This window comes from Leopardus geoffroyi, chromosome E3 (assembly GCF_018350155.1).
Source record: "Leopardus geoffroyi isolate Oge1 chromosome E3, O.geoffroyi_Oge1_pat1.0, whole genome shotgun sequence".
Lineage (NCBI taxonomy): Eukaryota > Metazoa > Chordata > Mammalia > Carnivora > Felidae > Leopardus > Leopardus geoffroyi.
Window position 1 is genome coordinate 5,132,666 of NC_059340.1, and position 27,726 is coordinate 5,160,391.

A 27,726-nucleotide genomic window follows, 5' to 3' on the forward strand; every position below is an offset into this window, starting at 1 on the left:
GCCCCATCCGGAAGGGGCGGGGCACAGTGTCGGAAGCGGCCAATGGGCAGCCGGGAGGCCGAGCCTCCGTGGGAGCGGCGGCGGCGGGAACTGTCCCGAGTCCCGGAGGTGGGTCACATTCTGGATCCATGGAGCTAGCCGAAGGGCCAAGGTGAGAGGTGCTTGCAGTGTCCCCTCGCGGTCGCTCTCCCTGAGGTCCACGGCGTTCCAGATTCCTGGAATGGAATGGAAGGAGGACGCAGCGTTGGGCGAGCCGGCGCGGAGGCCCCGGAGCGAGCCCCCCTACCTGCTGCCCTTTGGGCTCGGCGGGAGCATCCGGTCGGCTCCCTGCAGACTCTGCTCGGACGCCGCCACACGTCCATGGACTGGAAGCCGGAGCACGAAGTGCCTGGAGACTGAATTCATTTTTTCTCTGCCTGGTTTCTTTCTTTTCTTTTTTTGAAAATTGAGGTTATTTTGGGGAGGCTTCAAGGCAAATGCTAATTTGCATAGCCGCACCGTTTTTGAAAATGCAGAACTTTTGTATCTCTTCGAGTATGTCAGTGCTGGCTAGTAAACTGCATGCAGTTCAGAGCGGCGAATCTTCAGCTAGCACTGTTGAATTCAGTGTCAGCTTCCTGAACCCAGATTCGCGGTCTGTGTTTAAATGTTTCATCCCCAGTCCTCAAAATAAATATCAGAAGTGGACTTGTTAGCATATGGTGTGTTGCCAAATAAATAAGTTTAAGAGATACTTCTTTCCATTTTATATTATCATCTGCAGTTTCCACATTTAAGAGAAACCTGAGCGAATCTTTTTTCAAGGTAGAATGAGGAGTAAAGACGTTTGTTCCCTTTATCTTGTAAGAGTTTATCGAAGGTCTGCTGTGTGTTAGTTGCTGTGGGAGAAGACCCGAAGATTTCTCTCCCATGGAGGCTTGTGGGTTCTGTTACATCCACATTATCAATTAAACTGCTTACAAGAAATTGCTAAATCAATGAACATAAGGAATACCTTCTTGGGATGACAGGAATTTGCCAGGCAGAGGAGGAAGAGGGGAGCAGTCTAGACCAAAAGATTTGTATGTGTGTCTAAAACAGCTTGTGATATTCAGGAAACAGTTTGCTATTACTAGAATGTAAGGGAGTTGGTGAAGGGAGAGGATTGGAGAGAATGAGAGAAAAGTAGACTGGGGTCCAGTTAGGACTAGATTTTAAACTTAATATAGGAGACAGTGGGACGCTAGTAGATTTTTCAAGAAATGTTTTTCCTAAAGTTTATGTATTTTTTTTTAGCAATCTGTATGCCCAAGGTGGGACTTGAACCCAGGACCACAAGATCAGAAGTCCCATGCACCTCCGACTGAGCCAGCCAGGTGCCCCAAGGGTAGTAGATGTTTCAGCAGAGAAATTATTTGGCCAGATTAATGATTTTTAAACTGATGGTTTCATGGAAGGTGGATTGGAGTAGGGAGAAAGTGGAAACAGATTGGTTGGGAAACTCTTAAGGCAGGTATAGCAAGAACTTTGGGGGAGTCTTTGCTATGGCAGCAGCAAGCAGCCTGGATTGGGAGTGGAGATTCAAAGGCTTCTTTGGGAGCAGTAATAGAACCAGTACCCAGTTTCTAAGATGGTCTTGATTTTAACATAAACGCTGTGTATTTCCCACCATACTTGTGGTTTTTCAAATCGTGTGAGAAATGTTGTTTTCACTTTTCGGAAGAAGATCCCATTGTTGCCAAAGATTATTGACCTGTAGGTTTAAGGGTACATGTGTCTCCTCCTTGTAGATCCTAGTATAATAAATTTCTAAATACCCATTACATTTGAAGTATCTATTCAGATTTTTTGACAAACATGTAAGGATCATAGAACAACGTTTATATTTAAGAATATGATCAAGGGATATGTTAATATAATAAATGAACATGTTAGATACATTGACTATTAACAGAGATGAATCATTTCCCGCAGTTAAAACCAGGATGAAAATACATAAATGCATATTTGCTTTGTTTCTTGTAACTGGTGTCTTTAGTACAGAACTTGCTAAGGCCATCAAGCCTATCGATCGGAGGTCAGTCCATCAGATTTGTTCTGGACAAGTAGTACTGAGTCTAAGTACTGCTGTGAAGGAGTTGGTAGAAAATAGTGTGGATGCCGGTGCCACGAATATTGGTAAGTTTAGAAGAGTTTTAAGCCACAGGAAATAATCAGTTTATACTGTATTATCCAAGAAACATTTGTGATTGTAATAAGACAACCAGGTGTTGATATACTGAGAAATTACTATGTTTTAAACTTAAATTTAGCATCTTTTATGTGCCTAGGTAGGTAGTAATAATAAAAGCAGTTAACTTTTATTGTGTTCTTACTGGTGCCACACAGCTGTTTCTAATCTGCCGAATAACCGTATGAGATAGGAATTATTATCACTACTATATTCATTTTATAGAACCAAAAATGAAGGCACGGGAATTTACTTTGAGGTCATAGAGCTAGGAAAACGTGATTCCAGGAAGTCTGATTGCAGAGCCTTTTTTCCGTAATGACTCTTGAAATTATCCTTTTGAAAGAAAGGTAGAAAGGAAGGAAAGAGAGAAAAGAGAAAACTATTTTATCTGGGTTAGTAAATTGCCAAGACGTCCTTTTAAAGAAAATGAAATACACAAAATGACGGTAGTACATTTAAGTAAGTGTAATTATGACTCTAATTTGTATTACATAAGTTGTAAGTAATGTGAGTATAAAGGCTTTTTTACATGGATCAAATAAATTAATTTGTTAAACTTTTCAGATCTAAGGCTCAAAGACTATGGGGTGGATCTCATTGAAGTTTCAGACAATGGATGTGGGGTAGAAGAAGAAAACTTTGAAGGCTTAAGTAAGTGGAGTTTTTCTAATCTTTTTTTCTTTTTTTCTTTTTTTTTTTTTTTTTAGTGTTTTACTTATGTTTTGAGAGAGAGACAGAGTACGAGTGGGGAGGGGCAGAGAGAGAGAGGGAGACACAGAATTGGAAACAGGCTCCAGGCTCTGAGCCATCAGCCCAGAGCCCGACGCGGGGCTCGAACTCACGGACCGCGAGATCGTGACCTGAGCTGGAGTTTGATGCTTAACTGACAGGCACCCGGGTGCCTCTAGTCCTATTTTTAAATATTTGAGCAAAATGTTTCCAAACTTTGAGTAACGCTGTCTTAGGAAACACAAAAACAGCTTTTTAAAACCAGTTGCTTTGGTAGGTGTGGCATTTATTCAGGGGTATATCCCTTGAAATATTTTTGGTCTTACCGTGTACCTCTCTTTCAGCTCTGAAACATCACACTTCTAAGATTCAAGACTTTGGTGACCTAACTCAGGTTGAAACTTTTGGCTTTCGGGGGGAAGCTCTGAGTTCACTTTGTGCACTGAGGTGATAACAATATTTTTATCCACTAACTTGACCCCTTACGAAAATCTCTCTGAACCTGAAAACGTGGGGTTAGAATCATTGTTGTTTATACTTCTCCATCCTGAGTGTCTCAACTTCAAACTTCCACATTCTGTTTTATCTTACTGCCAATCTAAGTGGTAATACTTCCGAAATGTAAGCAATGAAATGAAGGAAATAGTATTGTAAAAGAATTATTACCCTTGTTAAAGCAGTAACTTCTCAATTTTAAAATGGCACGTAGATAGTAAGTTACAGATGTGTTGGTTTTGATTTATTTCAGTGTTTAGGAAAAAATTTAACTGAAATACTTATATATAACAGAGTCTAGGTTTTTATGAATAATTACTTACGCATTAGAACTATAATATTTTTTGGATCCTTGTTAAAAGTTTTGTTAAACCAGTAGGAATAAAACTGAGAAATAAATATTTGTTAATATGTAAGCTGTGAGACATTTTATTTTGCCGTTTAACCATAAACACAAGTATCAAAGCTTTCATCAAAACAAAGCATTTATAGAACTCTCTGTCTTACTATTAGGCGCCAAGATTTAGATTCTATGATGACCCCTCACCCATATAAACTTTCTCGATTATCTCAGAGGGATCAGCATTTTTTCAGGAGAGGTTTTAGAAAACAGAAGTGGGAGAATGAACATGTGATGTCCAGCACCTGTCAATGTCTGACCGTGTCTCACCTGCTGTCTCTCACAGCGATGTGACTATTTCTACCTGCCACGCATCCGCGAAGGTCGGGACTCGGCTTGTGTTTGATCACAATGGGAAAATCGTCCAGAAAACCCCCCACCCACGACCCAGAGGGACAACGGTCAGTGTGCAGCAGCTATTTTATACACTCCCTGTGCGCCATAAGGAGTTTCAAAGGAATATTAAAAAGGTACGTGAGGGGCATCTGGGTGGCTCAGTTGGTTAAGTGTCTGACTTGGTCTCAGGTCACACTCTCGCGGTTCATGAGTTCGAGCCCCAAGTCAAGCTCTGTGCTGACAGCTGGGAGCCTGGAGCCTGCTTTGGATTCTGTGTCTCCCTCTCTCTCTGCCCCTCCCTTGTTCGCGCTCTCTTTCTCGTTCTCTCAAAGATAGATGAACATTAAAAAAAGAAAAATGTACAGTAAATTCAGAACCCCAACCTCTGAGAGCATTGATACACATGTAGTGAGAGATCTACCGCACTAATGTGCACTGAAATTAACTCTTCAGATGATTCTCTTCCCTGAATTTTTTGGGGCGTGCTTAGTTTGTCTTTTCCCGACTGAAGACTGAGCTTGAGGTTGATGTATCCTCTCTTTTTTTCTTGAAAAAAAAAAAAAAAAAAAAGTCATTAAATCATATTTATTAGGTGTTCTAACATGGGAATGAATTCTTTTTTTTTTTTTTTTTTTTTTTTTTTTTAACGTTTTTTTTTATTTATTTTTGAGACAGAGAGAGACAGAGCATGAACGGGGGAGGGTCAGAGAGAGAGGGAGATACAGAATCGGAAGCAGGCTCCAGGCTCTGGGCCATCAGCCCAGAGCCCGATGCGGGGCTCGAACTCACGGACAGCGAGATCGTGACCTGGCTGAAGTCGGACGCTTAACCGACTGCGCCACCCAGGCGCCCCGAGAATGAATTCTTTAAGAAGTAACCTTTTTCATTCTGTCTGTAGTTTTTAATAAGATGTTTTTCTTGGTTTCCTGAAAAATGAAGTGTTACAACTTTTATGAATTTGAATGGAGATGAAATAAATATATCAATTGTGCTTAAAAAGCAGTTCTAGGGGCGCCTGGGTGGTTCAATGGGTTAGGCGTCCGACTTCGGCTCAGGTCATGATCTCACAGCCCATAAATTCAAGGCCCATAAGTTTGAGCCCCGCGTCGGGCTCTGTGCCGACAGCTCAGAGCCTGGAGCCTACTGCGGATTCTGTGTGTCTGCCTCTCTCTGCTGCTCCCGCACTTGCTTGCTCTCTCGCTCTCTCTTTCAAAAATAAATAAACATCAAAAAGAAAGCAGTTCTAAACTGTGCATACGTGTATTTATGTGTGTCTGCGTATATACATGTAATCATACAGTTTTTTAAAGGCAAAGCAGCTAGCTGAAATATGCGTAGGAAGAAGGCTGGAAGGGAAGACATGTGATTGTTACCAGTGGTTATTGATGCATGTGCGATCACAGGTGCTTTTTGCTGTCTTCCTTGCACTTTTCTCTTTTGTGTATCTAAAATATCAAAAAGTTATTTTTTATAATCAAAAAGTTATTTAAATGGATGCAGCTAAACACTTTCTTGTACAGCAATTTGCACAAGTTATAGTGCAAATTTTACAAGAATGTATATTTACTGTGGATAAAACCATTTTTTCATTTTTATTTAAAAATTAAAAATTTTGGGGTGCCTCGGCGGTTCAGTTGTTTAAGCATCTGACTTTGGCTCAGGTCATGATCTCTCAGTTCATGAGTTCGAGCCCCGCATCAGGTTCTGTGCTGACAGCTCAGAGCCTGGAGCCTGCTTCGGATTCTGTGTCTCCCTCTCTCTCTGCCCCTACCCCGCTCATGCTCTCTTTCTCTCTCAAAAATAAATAAACATTATGGGGCGCCTGGGTGGCGCAGTCGGTTGGGCGTCCGACTTCAGCCGGGTCACAATCTCGCGGTCCGTGAGTTCGAGCCCCGCGTCAGGCTCTGGGCTGATGGCTCAGAGCCTGGAGCCTGTTTCCGATTCTGTGTCTCCCTCTCTCTCTGCCCCTCGCCCGTTCATGCTCTGTCTCTCTCTGTCCCAAAAATAAATAAAATGTTGAAAAATAAATAAACATTAAAAAAATTTTAAAAACCAAAAAAAATTAAAATTTTTTTGTATAGAAAAAAATTATTATTCATTTTTTATATCTCATGGTAAAAAAAAATCAGTGCCTCAAAAACTATAGGAATAAAGAACTTCTACTTGCTGGAAAAGACCCTTGTTAATAGTGTGATATATGTGTTTCCAGGCTCCTTTTAATTTCATGTATTTACAAATCTTGAGAAAAAAAAATTCAAGATAAATTAATATAATGAAATGAAACAATACAGAATATAAAGATGTAAGTAATACAGGATTATATGTAGTAGAAAGTTGAGATTGTGTCTGTCTGCCTCCCAGAGTTTGGTGTATATCCTTTAGACTGATATACAGGTGGAACCTTTATTCCATAGAATGGAGAATAAAGTCCGATCTTTGATTTTCTTTTGTAAAGGTTTTTATTTATTTATTTTTTTAATGCATACGTTTTATTTTTTTTCTTAACAATTAGGATCACATTATACGTTATGGTTCTATAACTTGACCATTTCTATAGTATGTCGTAGGTATCTTTTTTGATCGTGTATCTTTTTTGGCTGACTCGTTACTTTATTCTCTATCATTCTGCCATTATATGGATATACCATAATTTATTAACTCCTTGTTGATGGTAGCTTAGGTTCTTTTTAATTTTTCACAATTACAGGGGCACCTGGGTGGCTTAGTCAGTTAAACGTCTGACTCTTGGTTTCAGCTCAGGTCATGATCTCCCAGTTTGTGAGTTCAAGCCCTGCATTGGGCTCTGCAGTGATGGTGTGGAGCCTGATTGGGATTTTCTCTCTCTCCCTCTCTCTCTCTCTCTCTCTCTTTCTTTCTTTCTCTCCCTCTCTTTCTCTCTCTCTCTCTCAAAAAATAAACATAAAAACATTTTTTAATGAGAAAAAAAAAAGTTTGACCTAATTGACTCACTGTCTGATGAAATAACTTTTAAATAAACTTTTTTTCACAATTACAGATTGTTTCAGTGAACATTTTTGTAATATATCTTTGATTGTTTGTGCCCATCATTCTACAAGGATAAATTTATAAAGGAAGGATTACCAGGTCCAGTGGAATGCCCTTTTTGATTTTTATAGCAGTGGGCGTGGACATCATGGACACAAGAGAAGTGTGGTTAGGAACCTAAGCCTCTTGAGCTCTCTCTTGTACCACGTGTGAGGGTATACGTTGAATACAAAGGTATACATGCATAAAGGTATTCACAGCTCCTTCTGTCAGGAACAACTTTTCTTCTTTGTGCGCCGATATGAGAACCTTGAGTTGGATGCTTTAACTTGAACCATGTAGTTTTTGTAGGATTAAAGTAACGTCGAGTCTTGCATTTGTGTTTTTTAAACAGGAGTATGCCAGAATGGTCCAGGTCTTACAAGCATACTGTATCATTGCAGCAGGCATCCGTGTAAGTTGCAGCAATCAGGTTGGACAAGGAAAACGCCAGCCTGTGGTTTGCACAAGCGGAAGCTCCAGCATAAAGGAAAACATTGGATCTGTGTTTGGGCAGAAACAGGTAGTGGTGGCCAGTTACTTATTTATTTATTTATTTATTTATTTATTTATTTTTAATTTTTTTTTTTTCAACTTTTTTTTTTTTTGTTTATTTCTGGGACAGAGAGAGACAGAGCATGAACGGGGGAGGGGCAGAGAGAGAGGGAGACACAGAATCGGAAACAGGCTCCAGGCTCTGAGCCATCAGCCCAGAGCCTGATGCGGGGCTCGAACTCACGGACCGCGAGATCGTGACCTGGCTGAAGTCGGACGCTTAACCGACTGCGCCACCCAGGCGCCCCGTGGCCAGTTATTTAAAAAACATTTTATTCCTCTAGTAATTATGGCAGGTTTCCCTTGTCCTTTCCAAAGACCAGAGAAGGAAATCCAATAATTGATTTTTTTTTTTTAGGATTTTTATTTTATTTTATTTTTTTTTAAAGAGAGAGAGACAGATGGGGGGCGGAGAGCAGAGGTAGAGAGAAAGAGACTCTTAAGCAGGCTGTATACTCAGCACTGAGCCTGACATGGGGCTCGATCCCACGACCATGAGATCATGACCTGAGCTGAAATCAAGAGGGACGCTTAACTGACTGAACCACCCAGGCACCCCTAAAGATTTTTATTTTTAAGTAAGCTTTATCCCCAACGTGGGACTCGAACTTAAAACCCTGAGATCAAGAGTCGACTGCTCTGTCGACTGAGCCAGCCAGGAGCCCCCAGTAATTGATTTCTTAATTAGGTACTTACCACAAGAGTTAATGCTGAGAGCTGAAAGATTTTTTTATTTTATTCTTCCAGAGAATAAAACCCTCCTTTTACTCTGCATCTGAAAAAGGGTGTTGTGGGCAATGTATTGATTATGGATAAATATGCGCTCAAGTGGTCCATCCTTCTGATAAAAATATCAAAATTTCAGTTATGATAGCTGCCAGAATCAGCCACCAAGATCCCTTGTGCTCTTACTCTGAGTGGCCTGACCAGGAAAAGCAAACACACAAAACCCTTCCTTTCTGAAATTAGGTTCATCCTAATGTTGTTAGGAATTAACTGTGAGTCTTGTCTCTTTTAGCTGCAAAGCCTCATTCCTTTTGTTCAGCTGCCCCCTAGTGACTCTGTGTGTGAAGAGTACGGGCTGAGCCACGGTGATGCTTTGCAGACTCTGTTTCGGTGAGTAGATTGCTGCCGGGAAAATTACAATCAAACATTCTGTCTGCGTTTTTTTGTATGTATGTATGTATGTATGTATTTGTTTTGAGAGAGAGATAGCACAAGCAGGGGAGGGGCAGAAAGAGAGAGAGAGAGAGAGGGAATCCCCAGCAGGCTCTGTGCTGTCACCGCGAAGTGTGAAGCAGGGCTCGAACTCATGAACCCATGAGGATCACGACCTGAGCCAAAATCAAGAGTCAGACACTCAACCAACCGACTGAGCCACCCAGGTGCCCCTGGAGGCTTTTGTTTTTAAAGATCGTGATTTTAAGGTTTATAGTTTTTATATTCGTTGTAAATTATAGGCATTATTATTGCCAAGAAAGAGGATTTTTATAAAGGGGTCCGTTACTTAATTCGTTCAATATCCTGGTCCCTGGTGCACTTGAGGGGATTTCCTATTGAATTCTTTGGTTTCCTATTGATTTCCTATTGAAACCTTTGTAGTAAGGAAACTGCTTAGTGACAAATTAAAATAATTTTTAATTTACGTATATGTTTTGCCTTATGGGGATTTGACAGAGTGGAATAGTGTTTCCTTTCATTCATGCCTTACCCAATATCTTGTCCACTGTCACTACTCTCAGGGTAAGAAAGATTGGCATTGCCCCTACTTGGGATTGGCCTTGTGATGGCCCACGCCTGCTCACTGTCTACTTGCCTCTGGCTCACACGCAGAGATTCATTTCTTTTGTGTGCATGCACACCATTCTTACAGAGTGCAGAGTGCACATACCCCGGGTAGATCACAGGCAGAGGGAGCACTGTAATTTTTTTTATTTTAGAGAGAAAGAGAGAGTGAGTGAGTTGGGGTGAGGGGCTGAGGGAGAGAGTGCAGTGCCCCAGCGCAGAGCCTGAGTCAGGGCTCCGTCCTACAACCCTGGGATCGTGACTGGAGCCTAAATCAAGAGTTGGGTGCTCAACTGACTGAGCCACCGGGTGCCCTGAGGAAGCTCTTTAACAATACCTTAGGAGATAGGAGTTTGCTGATGGAGAACAGATTGCCTTGTCTTGTCTTGTCTTTTTTTTTTCTTTTCTTTTTTTACTTGAAAAATTTTTTTGAAGTTTATTTAGAGAGACCAAGAAAGTGAATGGGGAAGGGGCAGAGAGAGAGAGAGAGGGAGACATTGAATCCCAAGCAGGCTCCGCACTCAGTGCAGAGCCCGATGCAGGCCTTGAACCCACTAACCACGAGCTCTTGACCTGAGCTGAAATCAAGAGACGCTTAACCCACTGAGCCACCCAGGCTCCCCAAGGAGAACACATTCTAAAAGGGCAGGGAGTGCGGGCAGAAATCCTGAATACAAGTAGTTGAGCTCCCTGGGCAGCTGGTGGGGACAGCTTGAAGATTCTAGAATGTGAGTTTTGGGTGAGACTCCTTCCTTGCATAGAGGCCAAGAATTTAATAGGGCAAGTGAGAGAAGAGCTGAAGCAAATCTGTTTTGAACCCACTGCATTTCCTGTGGTGGATTCATTGACCGTAGGAGCTGTAGAACATGCCAGAAGGTCTGTGTCCTTTTTATGATTTATCAGAGTGGAACACGGACACGCATCAACTGAAATGTTAATACTTATCAGCGTGTAACCAGGGGTGATATTTTATTTCGTTTTTACTTTATGAATGTGCCCTCTGACATGTTACTGTTTCCATTCTGGAATCCTGTCCTTACCGTGTGAACGTTGTACAGCATCTCTGGTTTCATTTCTCACTGTGCTCATGGTGTTGGAAGAAGCTCCACAGACAGACAGTTTTTCTTTATCAATCGGCGGCCTTGTGACCCGGCAAAGGTATTTTTTTTTTTTTATCGTTGTTTTTTGTTTTTTGTTTTTTTTGAGAGAAACTGAGAGAACGCAAACGGGAGCGACGGAGGGGGTGGAGAGAGAGAGAATCCCAGCAGGCTCAGCCCTTGTCAGCACAGAGCCTGATGCGAGGCTCAATCCCGCATCTCTGGGATCATGACCTGAGCCAAAATCAAGAGTCAGACAGACGCTCAACTGACTAAGCCACCCAGGCGCCCCTAGACTGGTCATCTTGATAGGGTTTTAGTGTTTCGGTTTTGATTTTGCATTTTCAGCAATATTGTGCCTCGGTCATAGATTCTGTTTTCTTGTGGCACTTGAAAGTGACTTCTGTCTGTTGGATATGGTTCAGTATTGTGCATGGTGCAGTTTTATAGTTTATCTCCAACACTTTTAACAATGATATTACAGAATCACATAAATACATTTCTCTGTACGTTGGAGTGTGTTTAATGAGCATTTAAATTGCACCTGCAGCATGTTGGCACTGAAGTTAAAATAACATAATAAACAGATAAATAAATAGGCCGCACCTACATCTTTTGACATGTCTTCAAAAGCAGCTTTGGATTGGAAAAAGATTCAGGTTTAGGGATTGATGACTAAAAATATCCCTTTGAGGGGCATGAGGAAACTTTTTTGGGCAATGGATAGATATATTGACTATCTTGATTATAATCTTACTGATCTTGATTGTAAACTTGTCAAACGGTATAGTTTATTTTTTAAACATTTTTTTAAGCGTTTATTTTTGAGAGAGAGAGGGAGACAGCGTGTGCATGCAAGTCAGGGAGGGGCAGAGAAAGAGGGAGAGAGAGGATCTGAAGCCAGCTTCATGCTGATAGCAGTGAGCCTGATGCGGGGCTTGAACTCACCAACTCTGAGATCGTGACCTGGGCCGAAGTCGGATGCTTAACCGACTGAGCCACCCAGGCACCCCTCAAACTGTATACTTTAAATACATGTAGTTTATTGCAGGCCCCGCTCTACCTCAGTCAATCTGTTAAGATATAGCCGTGTAGTGGCTGATTAGAGCAGCGTGTTGGGGGACAGACAGGAATGTTTGTTCTTTTTTAACCTTTGTTTTGTACGTAGGTTTCCAGACTTGTGAACGAGGTCTATCATATGTATAATCGCCATCAGTATCCATTTGTTGTTCTTAACATTTCTGTTGATTCAGGTAAGTTCCACTGAGCTTTCCGTCACGTTGGTGACTTACCCCTAAAAGAAAAAAATGAAATCATAAAGCCATGATATAACCAGAAAGGATTTTTGTGGCAACAGTTAATGGCAGTGTATTTTTTGTTTACAGACTTTTAATTATATTGTATAGACTTTTATTTTTTATACAGGCTTTCTTGCTTTCCGCTTGAGACCAGGTTAATGGTATTATTAGAAAAATAGGACTTTTTCATGGCACATAAGGGAGAAAGCAAACCAAATGTTCCCCCTGATTTTAAAAATAATGCTATTTTTCTTCTGATTGGGAAAATTCTGGTTTATTGTTATCTAGGATTTTTTCCTAGGTACTTAGAAATATGTGCACGCCTTAAAGTACGTAATGCTATATATATATCCCTACCCATATCCTTTATAAAAGGGAGAAAATAACTTTGGGTAAGTTTGTATCAAGCTCTTTATCCTTTGACATAAATGGTTTTTTTTTTTCCATGTCCTAAAAATTACTCAGAAACATGATTTTAACATCTGTACTCATTATATTGCAAGGTACAGATGTATCTTAAACTTTTTAAATTCTTAGCCTTAATTTAGCTATCTTCAGTTTTTAGAAATTTAAATACTATCCTTATATTAAATTGTTACCTATATCAGTGGTAATTTCTTTAATATACATTCGTATACTAGAATTAGTGTGTCCATGACTAGGATCGGGCGGTACTCATTTACACATCTAGAGCAGTGTATTGGGTAGTGTCATTTTTAACCAAACTCAGTGGGCGATACTAGAAGGACCTTATTTTGGTGTGCGGTCTTCTATGTTTTCATGTGTTTATTTGCTCTTTCTTTATTTTTGCAAATTAACTATTCAGATACTTGCATATTCTATCCGTTTAATAAACGGTTCATCTTTTCCTTGTTCCTCTGAAAGTGCTGGTTTTACAGTTTATGAATATTAGTCCGGACACTGCAGTGTTTTTAACAGTACTTTTGGCAAGCGCAAGAGGATAAAATAGATGGGGAAATTTCTGTTAAAGGTGATTTTAAACATAAGTGTCTTTTTTTTTTTTTTTTTTTTTTGGCCTTAGAATGTGTTGACGTCAATGTTACTCCCGATAAAAGGCAAATTTTACTGCAAGAGGAGAAGCTTTTGTTGGCAGTTTTAAAAACATCTTTGATAGGAATGTTTGATGGTGATCTCAACAAACTTAATGTCAGTCAGCAGCCGTTGTTGGGTATTGAAGGTAAGAAAATACACAGGTGTATGGACAGCTTCTGAAACTCACTATCCTTTTTTTTTTTTTTTAATTTTTTTAAATTTTTAAAAAATTTTTTAAATTTTTTATTTAATTTTTATTTAGAAGAGAGAATCTCAGGCAGGGTCTGCACTGATAGCATGAAGCCCAATGTGGGGTTCCATCTCATGAACCGTGAGATCATGACCCGAGCTGAATTCAAGATTCGGGCACTCAAACGACTGAGCCGCCCTGGCGCCCCCAAAATCTCTGAGAGGATGTGTCACACTAGGCAGTGTAGAGCTGCAGATGTAAGGAAATCGGGCAACAAGAGAAATGGAAGGCACATTTGGCACATCCAGGGATGTGTTCTTACCAGGACTCGACCGTTTTCCTTTAATAAACACTTCTAATCGCTGCAAACCTTTTGTTAATTTCCAGAGTTCTGAGAAAAGTCGATTCTGACCATTTTTGCCCATTTTTCTCATTTCTTTACGGAGTGGGGAATTTCTGGGGGCCCTCGCGCTGCCGTTTTCCCACCCGGCCCCCCCGTGCCTTCTTCGCTGAGTGGCGTGTGGGAATGAGCGTCACCACAAAGCTGATTCAGGATGTGTAGTGGTGATAGGTACAGTCATTATCTTATTGCCTGGCCCTACGTGATCAGATATCTAAGTGGTTTTCTTCTTTTTTATCCAAACCAAGAGCAGCTGGGACTTCTGGGAGGGGGCCCAGCGTTGAGCTCCAGCCGCCTTCTTTGGCAGAGGGAAGAGTTGGCCATTACCCCCGCCCCCCATGACCACATCTCCTCGGGGTGCACACTCTCTTCTGTCGGCCAGCCTGCCCTGATCTCCATGTCTGTATGTGCAGAGATGGTGGGCGACCATCAGTGCGTCTTCCGAGGGGGGAAGACCAGAGCTGCTGAGGAAGCTGAAACTAGAGTGTGGCAGAAGGCTAAGGTGACAGACGGGTGTGGCTTCCAGTGAGAGGAGAGGTTGTGGGATGACTTTGTGAGCTGAGGGTGCAAGGAGGAGCTGGAAGGGGCTTGGCAAGGGGGTGGGGGCGGGTGGGGGGGGGGTTGTTGGCAGGGATCCTGAGCCGCTCTGTCCTAACATTCCTTACACCCCAGGGGCGGGGAGAGGTCGATTTGGAAGAGAGCAGGCAGGCTCTGGTTTTGATAATCAGGGCATAAGGTGGAGGCGAAGCTCCCGAGGGGTGGAGTGGAACAGGAGCGCAGAAATCCGGGCAGTGGAGTGGCAGAGCTTCGCTTTGGATGCGGTGGGCGCCCGTGAGCCCTGGCCGTCCTCGGCGTGGGGTGGCGTGGATGTGGATGTGCGCGGGGATGGAGTGGAGGCTGCTCCGCTGTATATACATCTCTGTGGAGGGGGCCACTCACAGACATGCTTCGCCAGACGCTACCCTCTAAGGAGAAACTGCTCAAAATACCGGTGCATCTCGAAGCCCAGTTGAACCGATGCCCCTTTCGGCCATTGTATTGGAAACAAACAAACACGAGTGTATCAGCCCTGAGGTCAAGCGATGGCAGCCGTAGAACCACCCTGCTACCCCTTCTGCTTGCGCCGACCCCCCGTGGTAACCATCTTCCTCACTTCTGACACCACAGATTCATTTTATCTGCTTTTAATTTCTGCTTTTTTGCGTCTTGTTTCTTTCTCTCATTACCTTGTGGGATCCGTCCATGTCACATGGCAACTCATTCATTCGTTCTCGTTGCTGTGTGGCATTCCGTTGTAGTTCTTAACGGCATGATTTCTTTGTGGACGGTTGGGTTGTTATGGCCAGAGCGGCCGTGGACACCTCTGTCTGTGGCTCTGGCGGGTGTGGGTGTGCCAGGAGCGCAATGCCAGGCCACAGGCCTCCACCTGCAGATGCGTCGTGTTTAGATTTAGGAGCTACTCCCAGAAGGTTTCGCAAAGCGACTGTACAGATTTCACTACCACCAGCAGTATTCACACCTTCCTTTTAAGCCTCATCTTTTTATTTTTTTAATTTTTTAAATTTTTTTTTTAATTTTTTTTTTAAATTTTTTTATTTATTTTTGGGACAGAGAGAGACAGAGCATGAACGGGGTAGGGGCAGAGAGAGAGGGAGACACAGAATCGGAAACAGGCTCCAGGCTCTGAGCCATCAGCCCAGAGCCCGACGCGGGGCTCGAACTCACGGACCGCGAGATCGTGACCTGGCTGAAGTCGGACGCTTAACCGACTGCGCCACCCAGGCGCCCCTTAAGCCTCATCTTTGTGAACTTTTGTCGATTGTTAAATTTTTGCCCATTCTGGTGATCGTACAGTAACGTTAAAGTGTGGTTTCAATTTGTATGTCCCTTACGATTGTTGTATGTTCTGTTAGCCATCTCTGGATCCCTACTTTTGTAAAACGTATCCTCTTTTTAAAAAAAAATTTTTTTTAACGTTTGTTTATTTAAAAAAAAATTTTTTTTTTTTTTCAACGTTTATTTATTTTTGGGACAGAGAGAGACAGAGCATGAACGGGGGAGGGGCAGAGAGAGAGGGAGACACAGAATCGGAAACAGGCTCCAGGCTCTGAGCCATCAGCCCAGAGCCCGACGCGGGGCTCGAACTCACGAACCGCGAGATCGTGACCTGGCTGAAGTCGGACGCTTAACCGACTGCGCCACCCAGGTGCCCCTAACGTTTGTTTATTTTTGAGAGAGAGAGAGAAAGAGCACGAGTGAGGGAGGGGCAGAGAGAGAGAGGGAGACACAGAATCCAAAGCAGGCTCCAGGCTCTGAGCTGTCAGCACAGAGCCCGACGCAGGGCTCGAACTCATGAACCACGAGATCATGCCCTGAGCCGAAGTCGGCTGCTTAACTGACGGAGCCCCCCAGGTGCCCCCAGCTCTTTCTCCAGTTCATTGCAGCCCCTGATACTCTCCTCTGCTCCTATCTACTCAGGTAACTTAATAAAAAAGCCTTCGGCAGAAATGGAGAAGCCTGTGCCAGAAAAACAGGATGATCCCGCTTCGTTAAGGACTGCAGGAGAAGCGAAGAGGGCAGTGACCATTTCCAGACTGAGAGAGACCTTTTCTCTTCGGCACACGACAGAGACCAAGTCTCAGGGCCCGAACACCACCGAACCGAGACGGATTTCTCCGAGACAGAAGAGACACGTCCAGCGTTCTGGAGCTCCAGACTCCCTGTGTTTCCAGAAGTGCGCCTCGGGCACAGGCTCGTCCGGCCCTGGCGGGGAGGCGATGCATTTGCGCGGGGACCCCTGTGACCGCAGGGACGGAGCGGAGACGGAGCAGGACTCGAGGCACAGCCGCACTTCGGCCGGCCCGCGGGAAGGGCCCGGCACCCCAGCCACGGGCGGTCGGTCCGGTGGTGTCTGTGCAGCAAACTCCCCTGAGGACAGGTTTTCACAGGGAAACGCGGAAGCTTCTAAGAAGTTGCCTGAACTTGACCGTCGCTCTGCAGACACGGAGCGTGGTTCCAATCACGAGGACGGGGGACGTCAACATAGGGTCTCGCCCCCGCCCGTAGATGAATCCTCCCCAAGCACACGGCGTTTCAAAAAAGACGGCATTCCTTTGAATCCTGACGTCCCCCAAGGGTTGGTGACTGCACAGAACACATCAGCGTCTCAGGTCGACGTGGCTGTTAAAATCAGTAAGAAAGTAGTGCCCCTGGCCTTTTCCATGCGGTCTTTAGCGGCACGAATAAAGCAGTTACGTCACCAAGAAAGGCCACAAGAAGGCGAACAGAATTATAGGAAGTTCAGGGCAAAGATTTGCCCCGGAGAAAACCAAGCCGCCGAAGATGAACTGAGAAAGGAGATAAGGTAACGTTCTTTCATAGGATGAGCTGCCGGGAGGGGACGAGGCTGGTCCTTCCAGGCCCTGGTTTTGCTCCTCTGGCTGTCAGGACGGTCCTCCCTGGGGGCCTTCTCTGCATCACAGACGTGACATCTCCTGATGTCACACTTTCCCAAGCTTCTGTCTCCCCCTCTCCCGGCCCCCCTTTCTCTCTGCCTTCTCTGTGCTCCTCGAAGATTCTAATTTGGGAGTCTGTTTCCACTCACCGGATTGCTCATTAGCCCTACCGGTGCATCCTTGGTGATGCTGTTTCCACTCGCTACATTTTCATTGCCCCTCATATGCATCAAATTAACTTTCTTTAAAGAGGTCTTTCTCGGTGAAACCTTTCAAGAATTGTTTCCTTAGATTTTCTTCGCACATCCTGTCCATTTAGTTCAAATTAATCAGGGCCTCCTCAACCCCGATCTCATTCCTCTTCCCCAAGGTTTCACAGTGACTCCTCCCTGCACTGAATCCATGGAGGTTTTAGTGGACATTACTATTTCCCATGATTCATTAAAAAAAATTTTTTTTAATGTTTATTTATTTTTGAGAGAGAGAGACACAGAGTACGAGCAGGGGAGGGCCAGAGAGGGGGACACAGAATCTGAAGCAGGCTCCAGGCTCCGAGCTGTCAGCGCAGAGCCCAACATGGGGCTCAAACCCACGAACCGTGAGATCGTGACCTGAGCTGAAGTTGGACGCTTAACTGACTGAGCCACCTAGGGACCCCTCCCATGATTCATTTTAATGCATATTAGGAAAAATTATAATTTATTATCAAACTTGCGATTTCCAGAAGATTGTGTAGGGTAAGGTTAAGGAAAAAAGAGAGTCAATTTCAAGAAAACTGTTAATACTGATAACAGAAAACACTGGTCACCACCACTTTCTTGACAGTAATCACGTACAACATTGTAACTTCTAAAAACGATGACTTCTCTTGAAATATTTAACTTTGATTTTTTTTTAAAAATTTTTTTAATGTTTATTCATTTTTGAGAGACAGAGCTTGAGCGGGGAAGGGGCAGAGAGAGGGAGACACAGAATCTGAAACAGGCTCCAGGCTCTGAGCTGTCAGCACACAGCCCGACCCAGGGCTTGAACTCACAGTTTGCGAGATCCTGACCTGAGCTGAAGTCAAGGCTCAACCGACTGAGCCACCCAGGCGCCCCTTAACTTTGATCTTTTTAAAGCATTGTATATGTTTTGTCTCAGTAGATACTGAAATGTGCTGTGTCCTATACACAGAGCACCAGTAATTATGTCGAAATTTTATGGCACTTTTGGTTTGGACTGCACAGGCTTTGCCTGATTTTGATAATCAGTTCTTCAACAGCAAGCGTTACGTTAGATAATTCCCTTGATATTCATGGTGCCTAACATTGGGAAAGGTTTTTAGGAGATAGTTCATTTATTTATTTTTTCCAAAAGTTTACTTATTTTGAGAGACAGAGAAAGAGAGCACAAGCAGGGGAGGAGCAGAGAGAGAGAGAGAGAGAGAGAGTGTCCCAAGCTCTGATGGTGTGGAGCCTGTTGCGGGGCCTGAAGATCATGACCTGAATCGAAAATCACTAGTTGGATGCTTAACTGACTGAGCCACTCAGGCACCATAGGAAATAGTTCCTTTAAATTGTGTGTGATTAAGGGGGGGTGAACATCTTTGGGTGGGGTCTGGGGCCTGTGAACGCTCAGGGACACAGTGAAGAGCTGGGCTCCTGGCTTACATGCACGATCATGGAACACGTGCTTGATGGAGAAAGACCTGTAAGGTGCCCAAAAGGCAAAGTAATTATGCTTTCTCTTTGGGTTCTTTTTTTTTTTTTTTTTTTTGAGAGAGAGAGAGAGAGAGAGAGAGAGAGTGCACACATGAATGGAGGGTGGGGAGGAGGCAGAAAGAGAGAAAGAGATAGAATTCCAAGCAGGCTCCAGGCTCAGCACAGAGTCTGACTCGGGGCTCGATCTCACAGACCGTCAGATCATGACCTGAGCTGATATCAGTAGTCGGACGCTCAACCGACTGAACCCCCCCCCCCCCAGGCATCTGACCCTGGATGCTTTTAGCCTTCTCAGTGAGTGAAATCAACTGTAATTTTTAAAAGCAGTGATTTTAATTCAACAAATATTCATCGATCCCATGTTATGGTAGTTCTTGCATTTGGGGAACACAAAAGAACTGCTTAGGATGCTTGTTCAGAAAGCGGAACCCGTGGTCAGTCTCCGGAGATTCTATTTCAGTAGATGCGGTAGATTGTGGGTGTGGAGCCCAGGAATCTGCATTTTTGCCAGGTACCCCAAATGCTCCCTTTGAGAAACGCTGATCTACAGTGGGCCTGGCATTGGCATCTGGCCTTCGGTGCATGGCTGCTGAAACGCCTTTTGCTCTGAGCTGTCCTGCCGATGATTTTCCCGAGACATGTCCGGAGCGGAAGATGAGGCAGTAATTGAAATCCTGTGGTAGCATTTACCAGCTTTTGTGTTTCTATTTTGAGTTACAACCAAAGAGAGCAAGTCGTACAGTTTTGTTTCTTCTTCATTGTTTGAGCCTGATGCTACTTTTTAAGTTTACGGTGGGAGATACACCTGCAGAGACAGAATGCCTGTGTCTTCAGGCCGGTGCGAGTTCTTCCCACGGGGACTCTATCTGGGGAACCAGAGCCAGGGACTTGGTGTTGGTGCTGCTTACAGGTGTGTTGCGTCTCAGTTGGAATCCACTGTAGGCTCCTTACTTTGCAATCTCTGAGGCTGGACCATGTGAGCATCTCTGCTGGTGCACTTCTAGACTTTGTCAGTAGGGGGCGGTAGAGGGCCGCCGCGAGAAAGCACCGGAGCCCGGCGTCTCCTTCCTTCTGGCTGCCCTGGTCTTTTCCTCCTACAAGGCAGCTGCCAGCAGGAGGCCCAGCATTGCTCACTCTGTTTGCTACCCCTGTGTTTCTTAGCTAAGTAGTTAATTACCTTCTACTAGTTTACCATACCTGGTTATGAATTTCCTCTGTTCAAATCGCTGGTGTGGTTTTTGTGTCTTGATTGGACTCTGACACGAAATTACTACCAGGGAGTGGTCCCAGGAGACGCATCCTCACAGACAGGGTTTGGGGATTCGTTTGGTCCTGACCTTGGACTTGAGCTCAGTGTGAGCTCCTTGCCAATAGGAAATGGGAGCTTAGTAATCCATGGCACACGGAGGTGTCACTGTCAGACCATCACCCGCGATTGACTGTGGCAGAGCTCCAAGCAAAGCAAGTCCCACGGGAGCCCAGGTGGGTGCTGTGGTGTGGAAGGGATCTTCCTCGCTGCTCTGGAGCACTCGCAGAAAGAAAGGACCGTCTCAGGTCTCAGCTCGAGTTCCGTCTGAGCACCACAGGGCTGATCCTCATGAAAACCCATTTTCACAAAATTTGGTTGCGTGGGCTACAGAATGGCAATGTCGTTTTCTCACGTGAAGATCCGTGGTGGTATCTGTCTTGTCTGCACTGACGCACGTAGTCATGAATGGAATTGGATTTTGAAGCCACCCACCAAAGGACCCGTCCATGAGCTTGGCAGATGTTAGAAGAATTGATACCCAGGATTAGTGAAAAGGCACTTTTACACACTTAACAAATCTAGGGATTTATCGTACAGAAATACCCCCAGAGTAGAGTGGATTTCTGTCCATGAACGTTTGCTGCAGCGTCGTTTGCGTTACTCAAAATGAAAACACCCGAAAGTCGTTCAGTAGAGGCTTTGTTGGACAGGTTATGGTACGTGCTCGCAGTGAGCTCCCGTATGGCCACTAGAAAGAATGAAGGAGATCTACATGAATGGGTCTGAAAAAGCACTGAAGATGCATTGTTAAGGGAGGGGCGTAGAACGGCCTGAAGAATTATGATTCCATTTTTAGGTTTTTTTTCTTTTTTTTTAATATTTATTATGAGAGAGAGATAGAGAGCAAGCGGGAGAGGGGCAGAGGGAGGGAGACCCAGAATGCCAAAGCAGGCCCCGCAATGTCAGCGCAGAGCCCGATGCGGGTCTTGAACTCACCAACCCTGAGATCATGACCTGAGCCGAAATCAAGAGTTGGACACTTAAGTGACCCAGCCACCCGGGCACGCCCGGTTTTTTTTGTTTTGTTTTTAATATGTAAACAAAGGTCGGGGAACATATACAGCAAAAGAACAGTAGTTACTGATGCCATCTCTGGGGAGCTGGATGAACGAATGAATAACTAATGTTACCTTTAAAAGTGGGATTATTAGGGACTTTCTCTAGTTTATGTTTCTGTATTGTTCACTTTCCTGTTACAGTCTCTTTTATAATCAGAAAAGTAATCTTTTAAAAATCACGATGTCTCATAACGAACATTTTCCACACGCAGTAAAACGATGTTTGCAGACATGGAGATCATTGGTCAGTTTAACTTGGGATTTATAATCACCAAACTCAATGCAGATATCTTCATAGTGGACCAGCATGCCACGGATGAGAAGTACAACTTTGAGATGCTCCAGCAGCACACAGCCCTCCAGGGTCAAAGGCTTATCGCGTAAGTTCTTTCTGGTGTTCAGAATCTTCAGTGTTCTTGAACCCCTAAAGCTTAAGACCCAAGAGCGTATACGTACGTGTGTGTGTGTGTGTGTGTGTGTGTGTGTGTGTGTGTGCATCTCTTTTTTAGCCACAAGCGTCCCTGTGGCCGATTTTCATGCTTGTCACACAGCAGTCGTAACTGCCATCTCTTGAGTGCTTACTCTGTGCCAGGCACTGTTGAAACCATTGACACGCGTGAATTCATTTAGTCTTCCCCAACCTACAAAGTGGCTGCTGTTACCATCAGCACTTCACAGGTGATAAAATGGAGGCTCCCGGACACAGAGGTTCGGTGACTTTCCCAAGTTCACACAGCTAATGTTCTTTATTTATCAAGCCCTTTACCTCTTCCGGTTGGCCAGAAAATCTGACGAAGGCCAGTTTATAGTACGTAACGTGTCTGTTTATAGCACATAGAATTTAGGTGTGCAGAAGGGTGGCGCTGCCCGTGTGTCTGTCCTCAGCTAGCATAGATCAAGTTCAGTGATTAGTCACCACAGAGCTTGGTATTTGCCAATGCCTGTTTTAGGCTGACCGCTTTACAAGGTGGTGGGATGGTGTATCATGTACACCAGAAGTCTTTTCTTAAGCCAAGTGATAGGAAGAGGTCATGGATTTTCATTTGGGAAGTTCAGCGACATAGAGAAATACACTGAGATCCCAGTAGGAGTAAATCCTGGCACGAACAAACAGTCACTCAGCTGGGAGAAAGCACCGAGTTTACGGAGTAGTCTATTTCCTATGGAATGGTTGAATTCACTTACTTTCAGTGGGTATTAATGGTAATGGAAAAGACATTTATTTTTTAATTTTTTTAACGTTTGTTTATTTTTGAGAGAGAGAGAGAGAGAACGTGAGTGGGGAAGGGCAGAGAGAGGGAGACACAGAATCCGAAGCAGGCTCCAGGCTCCGAGCTGCCGGCACAGAGCCCGACGTGGGGCTCGACCTCATGAACTGTGAATTCATGACCTGAGCCGAAGTTGGACACTTGACCGACTGAGCCACTCAGGTGCCCAGTGTAAAGACATTTAATAAGCTACTTTCTCATACTGGATTCTTCCTGCCTCTTTCACAGAGGTCTTTTATTTTTTAGCCATTTTGCATAAATAGGGTCTCGCTTGTGACATTTCAGGTTGCCCCAGGTAGTCACAGATCACTTGGGGTCCCAGGTGGCCCATGCTCCAAGGATAAAGACCACAGGTCCTTCCTTTCCTACCAGGCCCTGCATGGTCTGGCCCTCCCTAGGTCCTTCCTCTTGGTTCTCCATGCTTGAGCCACCTGGCCATCTCCTTCTCAGGCCGTTGACAGACCTGATGAATTCCTACCTGGTCATTAAGGAGGATGAAGTAGATCTTTTGTATGTGGCTCTGGGAACATCAGTGGGCCATCCTCGGGCCTTTGCACAGACTTGTCCCTGCCTAGAATGCTTGTCCCTGTGCTCACCCATCCATCCATTGGCTGATAACGGGCGCTCACCCCAGCTCTCAGCTCAGAGGTCCCTTCCTCAGAGACCCCGCCCTTGACTCCTATCTCCAGGCCCATCTGACTCGCTCTGGCTCTTATGGCGCTGGGCGCCTCTGCCTCCTGATTGGCAGTGTACTTTGTAATTACAGTTTGTGTGACTGCCTGTTCAGTGTCGTTCTTCCCCACTGGTCTCTTACTCCATGCCCGTCCTTTCTCCTGCCCTTATCAGTTCCGACTGATTGAGCACTCGCTGAACCAGGAGGACCGGTGGACAGATTGCTACCTGGACAGATGGCGCGGTCAATGATGCAGACTCGGAAGGGGCGGGATAGCAAAACAGATGCTCTGTGTTCTGCTTTCCGATGCCTGTGATGACCCAGCCGAGCTTTTCACATGGTCTGAGTTGCAGGAAGGAAAAATAGCGTTTTTATGTGGTATTGTTATCTTTAAGGAGTGGATTGAGAGAAACATGGGGTCACTGGGATGGGGTGGCAGACTGAGGAAAAGCCAGCTGCTTTGGTGGTCATTTGAACTTAAAAAAAAAAAAAAGAAGAAGAAAATTAACAGGAAATTCTCAGGCAGTTACGTGACAGGAAAGGTACATGGCTGAACAAAGCGTTGTCGCTTACCTGGCTTTTTGAAAGGAATTCAAAGAAGCACGTATTGGCTTTGTTTCATTTCTGCTTTACGGCTAAATGTTTGACTTTGAGACTGGGTTTGAATCTCTTCTCTGTTTTTTCAGACCCCAGACTCTCAACTTAACTGCTGTCAATGAAGCTATCCTAATAGAAAATCTGGAAATATTCAGAAAGAATGGCTTCGATTTTGTTATCGACGAAGGGGGTGAGTGACGACGATGACGGGGTTGTCCTGTCAGAGCCGGGAACAGTCTTTGAGGTGCCCTAGATAAGTATATTTTATCAGAGATGGAAACGGTTCCCCCAGAAAGGATTTTGCCTCTGCCCTGTGTTTCAGTGTTTGTTACACACAGGCGTCAGATGAAACGTACTTTTCGAATCGTGGACTCTTCTCCAAATTTTATTCTTCCAGCTCCAGTCACTGAAAGGGCGAAGTTGATTTCCTTGCCAACCAGTAAAAACTGGACCTTTGGACCTCAGGACATCGATGAACTGATCTTCATGCTCAGTGACAGCCCTGGGGTCATGTGTCGGCCTTCCCGCGTCAGACAGATGTTTGCCTCCAGAGCCTGTCGAAAGTCTGTAAGTAAACAACGCTCATCTTCCAGGGCCCGGAGGGTCTGTTCGGGCCGGTGGTGGCACGAGTTCTCAGGCCAGCTGCTGACCAGGCAGCGCCGTCGACTGTGGCCGAGACTGCCACGGGTCATCGTGTGTAATACGGCCACATCCTTCTCTGCCAGTGTGATGTGCGAGCTGGGCGCGTCTGCCTTATCTCTGGCCTCTAACCCGTAATCGCTGTGACGTTTCACCGCCGCCGCTCAGCCTGTCCTGGAGGTGGTGCCGGTGGTGGGTCATCAGCCTGATGTCAGAGCAAAGCAGGTGCGTCTGGATCACCTGACCCCTGGGAGCAGCCGGGATGCCCTCCCTTCATCAGAGGCTCCACCCAGGTGCTGCCCAGGACACAGAGGGGACAAGGCAGATGAGGTCCCCCCCCCCTTTGCGGAGTTTAAGGTTTAGTGGGGAGGAAGAGACTTAAGCCAAAGTAGTAACTTCTGATACCAGTAGGCCCAGAAAAGAAGTTAAAACAGTATGGGGACAGGGAGTGGCCTCGGCCCCCGGTCGAGCAGCTGAGATTGGGAGGCAGGGAAGGGCCATGTGAGGAGGACGCATCTGGGCTGACGCCTGGAAGGGGCATGGAGCCCCTCGGGGAAGAGCTCTCCTAGTAGAAGAAACAGCAGGTGCACAGATGGGGCGGGGTGGGGAGCGTGTGAGCCAAGCCAGAGGCGGCCTGTCCTGGAGGGGGTCCCGGATGTGAGCCGAGCAGCGTCGGGACCCACACGGGGTCTTGCGATCCCGGTGGGAACCGGGGAGCTCGTGCGGAGGGCTGGAAGGGCTGAGGCGCAGGCTGTCGTGGGGGCACCCGAACTTCCGGAACAAGGCGGCGGGGAAGCAGCAGCTTGCTCGCAGTTGGGGGGGTGGGAGGCATAAAAGCTGATTTGGACGTGTGGTGTTTGAGGCCCCATGAGGCTGTAAGTGCAGGCGTCTGGAAAACGGTCAGGTTAATGAATCCGAGCTCGGGGAAATGTCAGTCGGGGAGCAGAGTTCAGGGGCACCGTGCAGCCTGGGGATTGGATGAAGTTCGGGGAGGGGTGAGGGGAGGATCTGACTTCCGGCCACAGGTATTTCTTTGGTGAAGACAGTGTTGGTGCCCCCACCCCGGGGTCGGTGAGCAAGAGGCAGGGCAGACTGGCCTGGGCCGGTGGCCAGGCGGTTTAGAGTGTCCTGCCTTAAGGTGCCACACAGACCCGGGGAGCCACAGGCCGCCCTGCCCTCCCCACCCTGGCAGGGCCGCCGCACTGTGGCTCTTCCTCCTCCCGTCAGCACAGCTGCCGACCGTTGTGGGTGATCCTCTGCTGCACCCTGCGGGCCCGTGCCCTGCCAGCCCCTCAGCCCCGTCTGCTCGCTTGGCTCCTGTCACACGGCCACGTGCCACGGCCACGTGCCACGTCCCCAGCCGCACCAGCCTTCCTCCCACCCGAAGCCCTTTGTGCTTGCCCGCCTCGCATGCCGCCTTCACACACCCGCCCGACTCCCTCCAGTTCTGGGCTTTCCCAGGTCCCCCACGGAAGTGGGCTCTCCCGGGCGCCATCCCCCCGCCCCCCCCCCCCCCGGGTGACACCTGTTTCTCTGTCTGGGGTCTGTCCGCCCCAGTGAGGTGGAGCGCCCCACGCATGCTGCCTCTGGGGCTGTGCGTGGCACGAGGAAGAAGGAGGGTGACACACGTCTCAGGCTTGTCGTCTCACACCACCTCTCCTGGTTTCTCAGGGGTGCTAATTTCCAGTGCTTGCTGGGGGGCCCGCTCACCTCCACGGAGAGTTCAGCTAGAGATGAGCTGAGTGCTGTTTCATCAAGCAAGAGGAGGCAGGGACAGGAGCCTGAAGGGAGGGCGAGTGAGACGGGCAGTATCTGGGGAGGGAGGACCCAGGCAGAGGGCATGGCCAGCACCAAGGTCTCAAGGTAGGTGCTTGTGTAGTGCACCTGTGCAAGAGGAAAGGGGCAGGTGCCTTGGCCTCCTGGGTGGCTCAGTCAGCTGGTTAAGCGTCCGCCTTCAGCTGAGGTCATGATCTCACAGTTTGTGGGTTCGATTCCCATGTCAGGCTCTGTGCTGACAGCTCAGAGCCTGGAGCCTGCTTCAGATTCTGTGTCTCCCTCTCTCTCTGTCCCTCCCCTGCTCGCGCTGTCTGTCTGTCTGTCTCTCTCTCTCTCTCTCTCCCCTCTCAAAAATAAAATAGAAACATTAAAAAAATTAAAAAAGGAAAGGGGGTGCCGGTGTGCTGGAGAGGGGCAGGGAGGGATGTGCTCTAGCAGATGCAGGCACGAGGCCAATGAGGGGCCAAATCCGCCGATGCACGTGGGCTTTTACCCAGGTGAGCAGCGCTGGCAATGTGATCTGACAGCTTTTGAAAGGACTCACTGGCCGCTGAGCGGAGAACAGGTGGAGGGGGACAGCGGGGAGGTCTTCAGAGGCCCTGTGGTTGCCAAGGTGACAGGTCTGGGCGGCGGGAGGGCCGCTGAGACTGGTTGCATCCTGGACAGGTGTGGTCAGTGTCTGTAACAGAGGTGTGTTGCCGTAAAGGAGCCACGGAAGGGCTGGATTTCACAAAGCGGAGGGGGGCTGAGATATCAGCGGGTAGGGTTCCTCGGAGGAAGATTTTTCAGGGACCGCTGTTTTGAGTAGTCATCGTGTCCATCCTCGTTCCAGAGAAAAATGTTGCTGGAGAGGTGCTCTTGTACCCAAAGCCTTTGTAAAACTTGGAACCGTTGTGTCTCCTACTCAGGTGATGATTGGAACCGCCCTAAACACAAGTGAGATGAAGAAACTGATCACCCACATGGGTGAGATGGACCATCCCTGGAACTGTCCCCACGGAAGGCCGACCATGAGACACATTGCCAACCTGGATTTCATTTCTCAAAAGTGACAACATCTCTCGCTTTCTAGAATTGTACGTTTCATCGCAGATTTTTCCTTTTCAAAAGCAGGGTTTTAACGAGTCAGCTTGTTGCCAAATAAACCTGTTTGAAAAAAAAGAAACTGACCAGATCCACTAGAAATGATCTTGAGAACCTCGTCAAACCACGCGGAGCAGTGTTTGCACCGGCTTTTGTCCCGCACCAGAGTGTGTGTGCGCATACAGGCAAGAAGAGCATGTCTTACAGAAACAGGAAGAACGCTTCGAAAGCCACCTGGGCCTCTGCTGCTGTGGCCTGAGGTATCTTAGTCAGCAACTTTCAGCCCGTAGTATGATTAAATTCATAATGGTTTAATTTCATAAAATTACGGTCCTTTTGGGTTCGGGGTTGTCCACCCAAATGCACATTAAATTTAAAAAAAAAACAAAAAACAAAACCCAAGAGAGATTCTCTGCCCAGCTGGAGGAAAATGGCCAAGTGGGGCCTGGGGTCACTATTTTTAAATGTTCCCCGGCAAACGTTCGTAGGCAAGGGGAAATAAAAGATTGACTTTTCTGTAACTTTAATGCTGTGATGTGGTTTTTTGGGGTGGGAATCGCAAGATGTTCC

The 27,726-nt window shown here is 46.1% G+C and overlaps 1 protein-coding gene across 4 annotated transcripts; it reads left to right on the plus strand.

Annotated features, from left to right (window-relative positions):
* The first annotated feature begins 21 nt into the window (after nt 1–21).
* Nucleotides 22–27,530, plus strand: PMS2 (PMS1 homolog 2, mismatch repair system component). Of its 4 annotated transcripts, none has more exons than XM_045461018.1 (15): nt 22–151; nt 2,018–2,157; nt 2,777–2,863; nt 3,286–3,388; nt 4,123–4,306; nt 7,573–7,740; nt 8,791–8,888; nt 10,616–10,715; nt 11,823–11,907; nt 12,995–13,150; nt 16,074–16,959; nt 21,333–21,500; nt 23,748–23,848; nt 24,056–24,225; nt 26,982–27,530. In XM_045461018.1, the coding sequence occupies exons 1-15, from the start codon at nt 129–131 to the stop codon at nt 27,123–27,125; spliced, it is 2,613 nt and encodes an 870-aa protein (XP_045316974.1). In that variant the 5' UTR covers nt 22–128; the 3' UTR covers nt 27,126–27,530. The 4 variants fall into 4 exon arrangements, with proteins under 4 accessions (XP_045316974.1, XP_045316977.1, XP_045316978.1 ...); XM_045461022.1 differs by having other exon boundaries at nt 46–151; nt 2,023–2,157; XM_045461021.1 differs by lacking the exon at nt 21,333–21,500.
* Nucleotides 27,531–27,726: the final 196 nt, after the last annotated feature.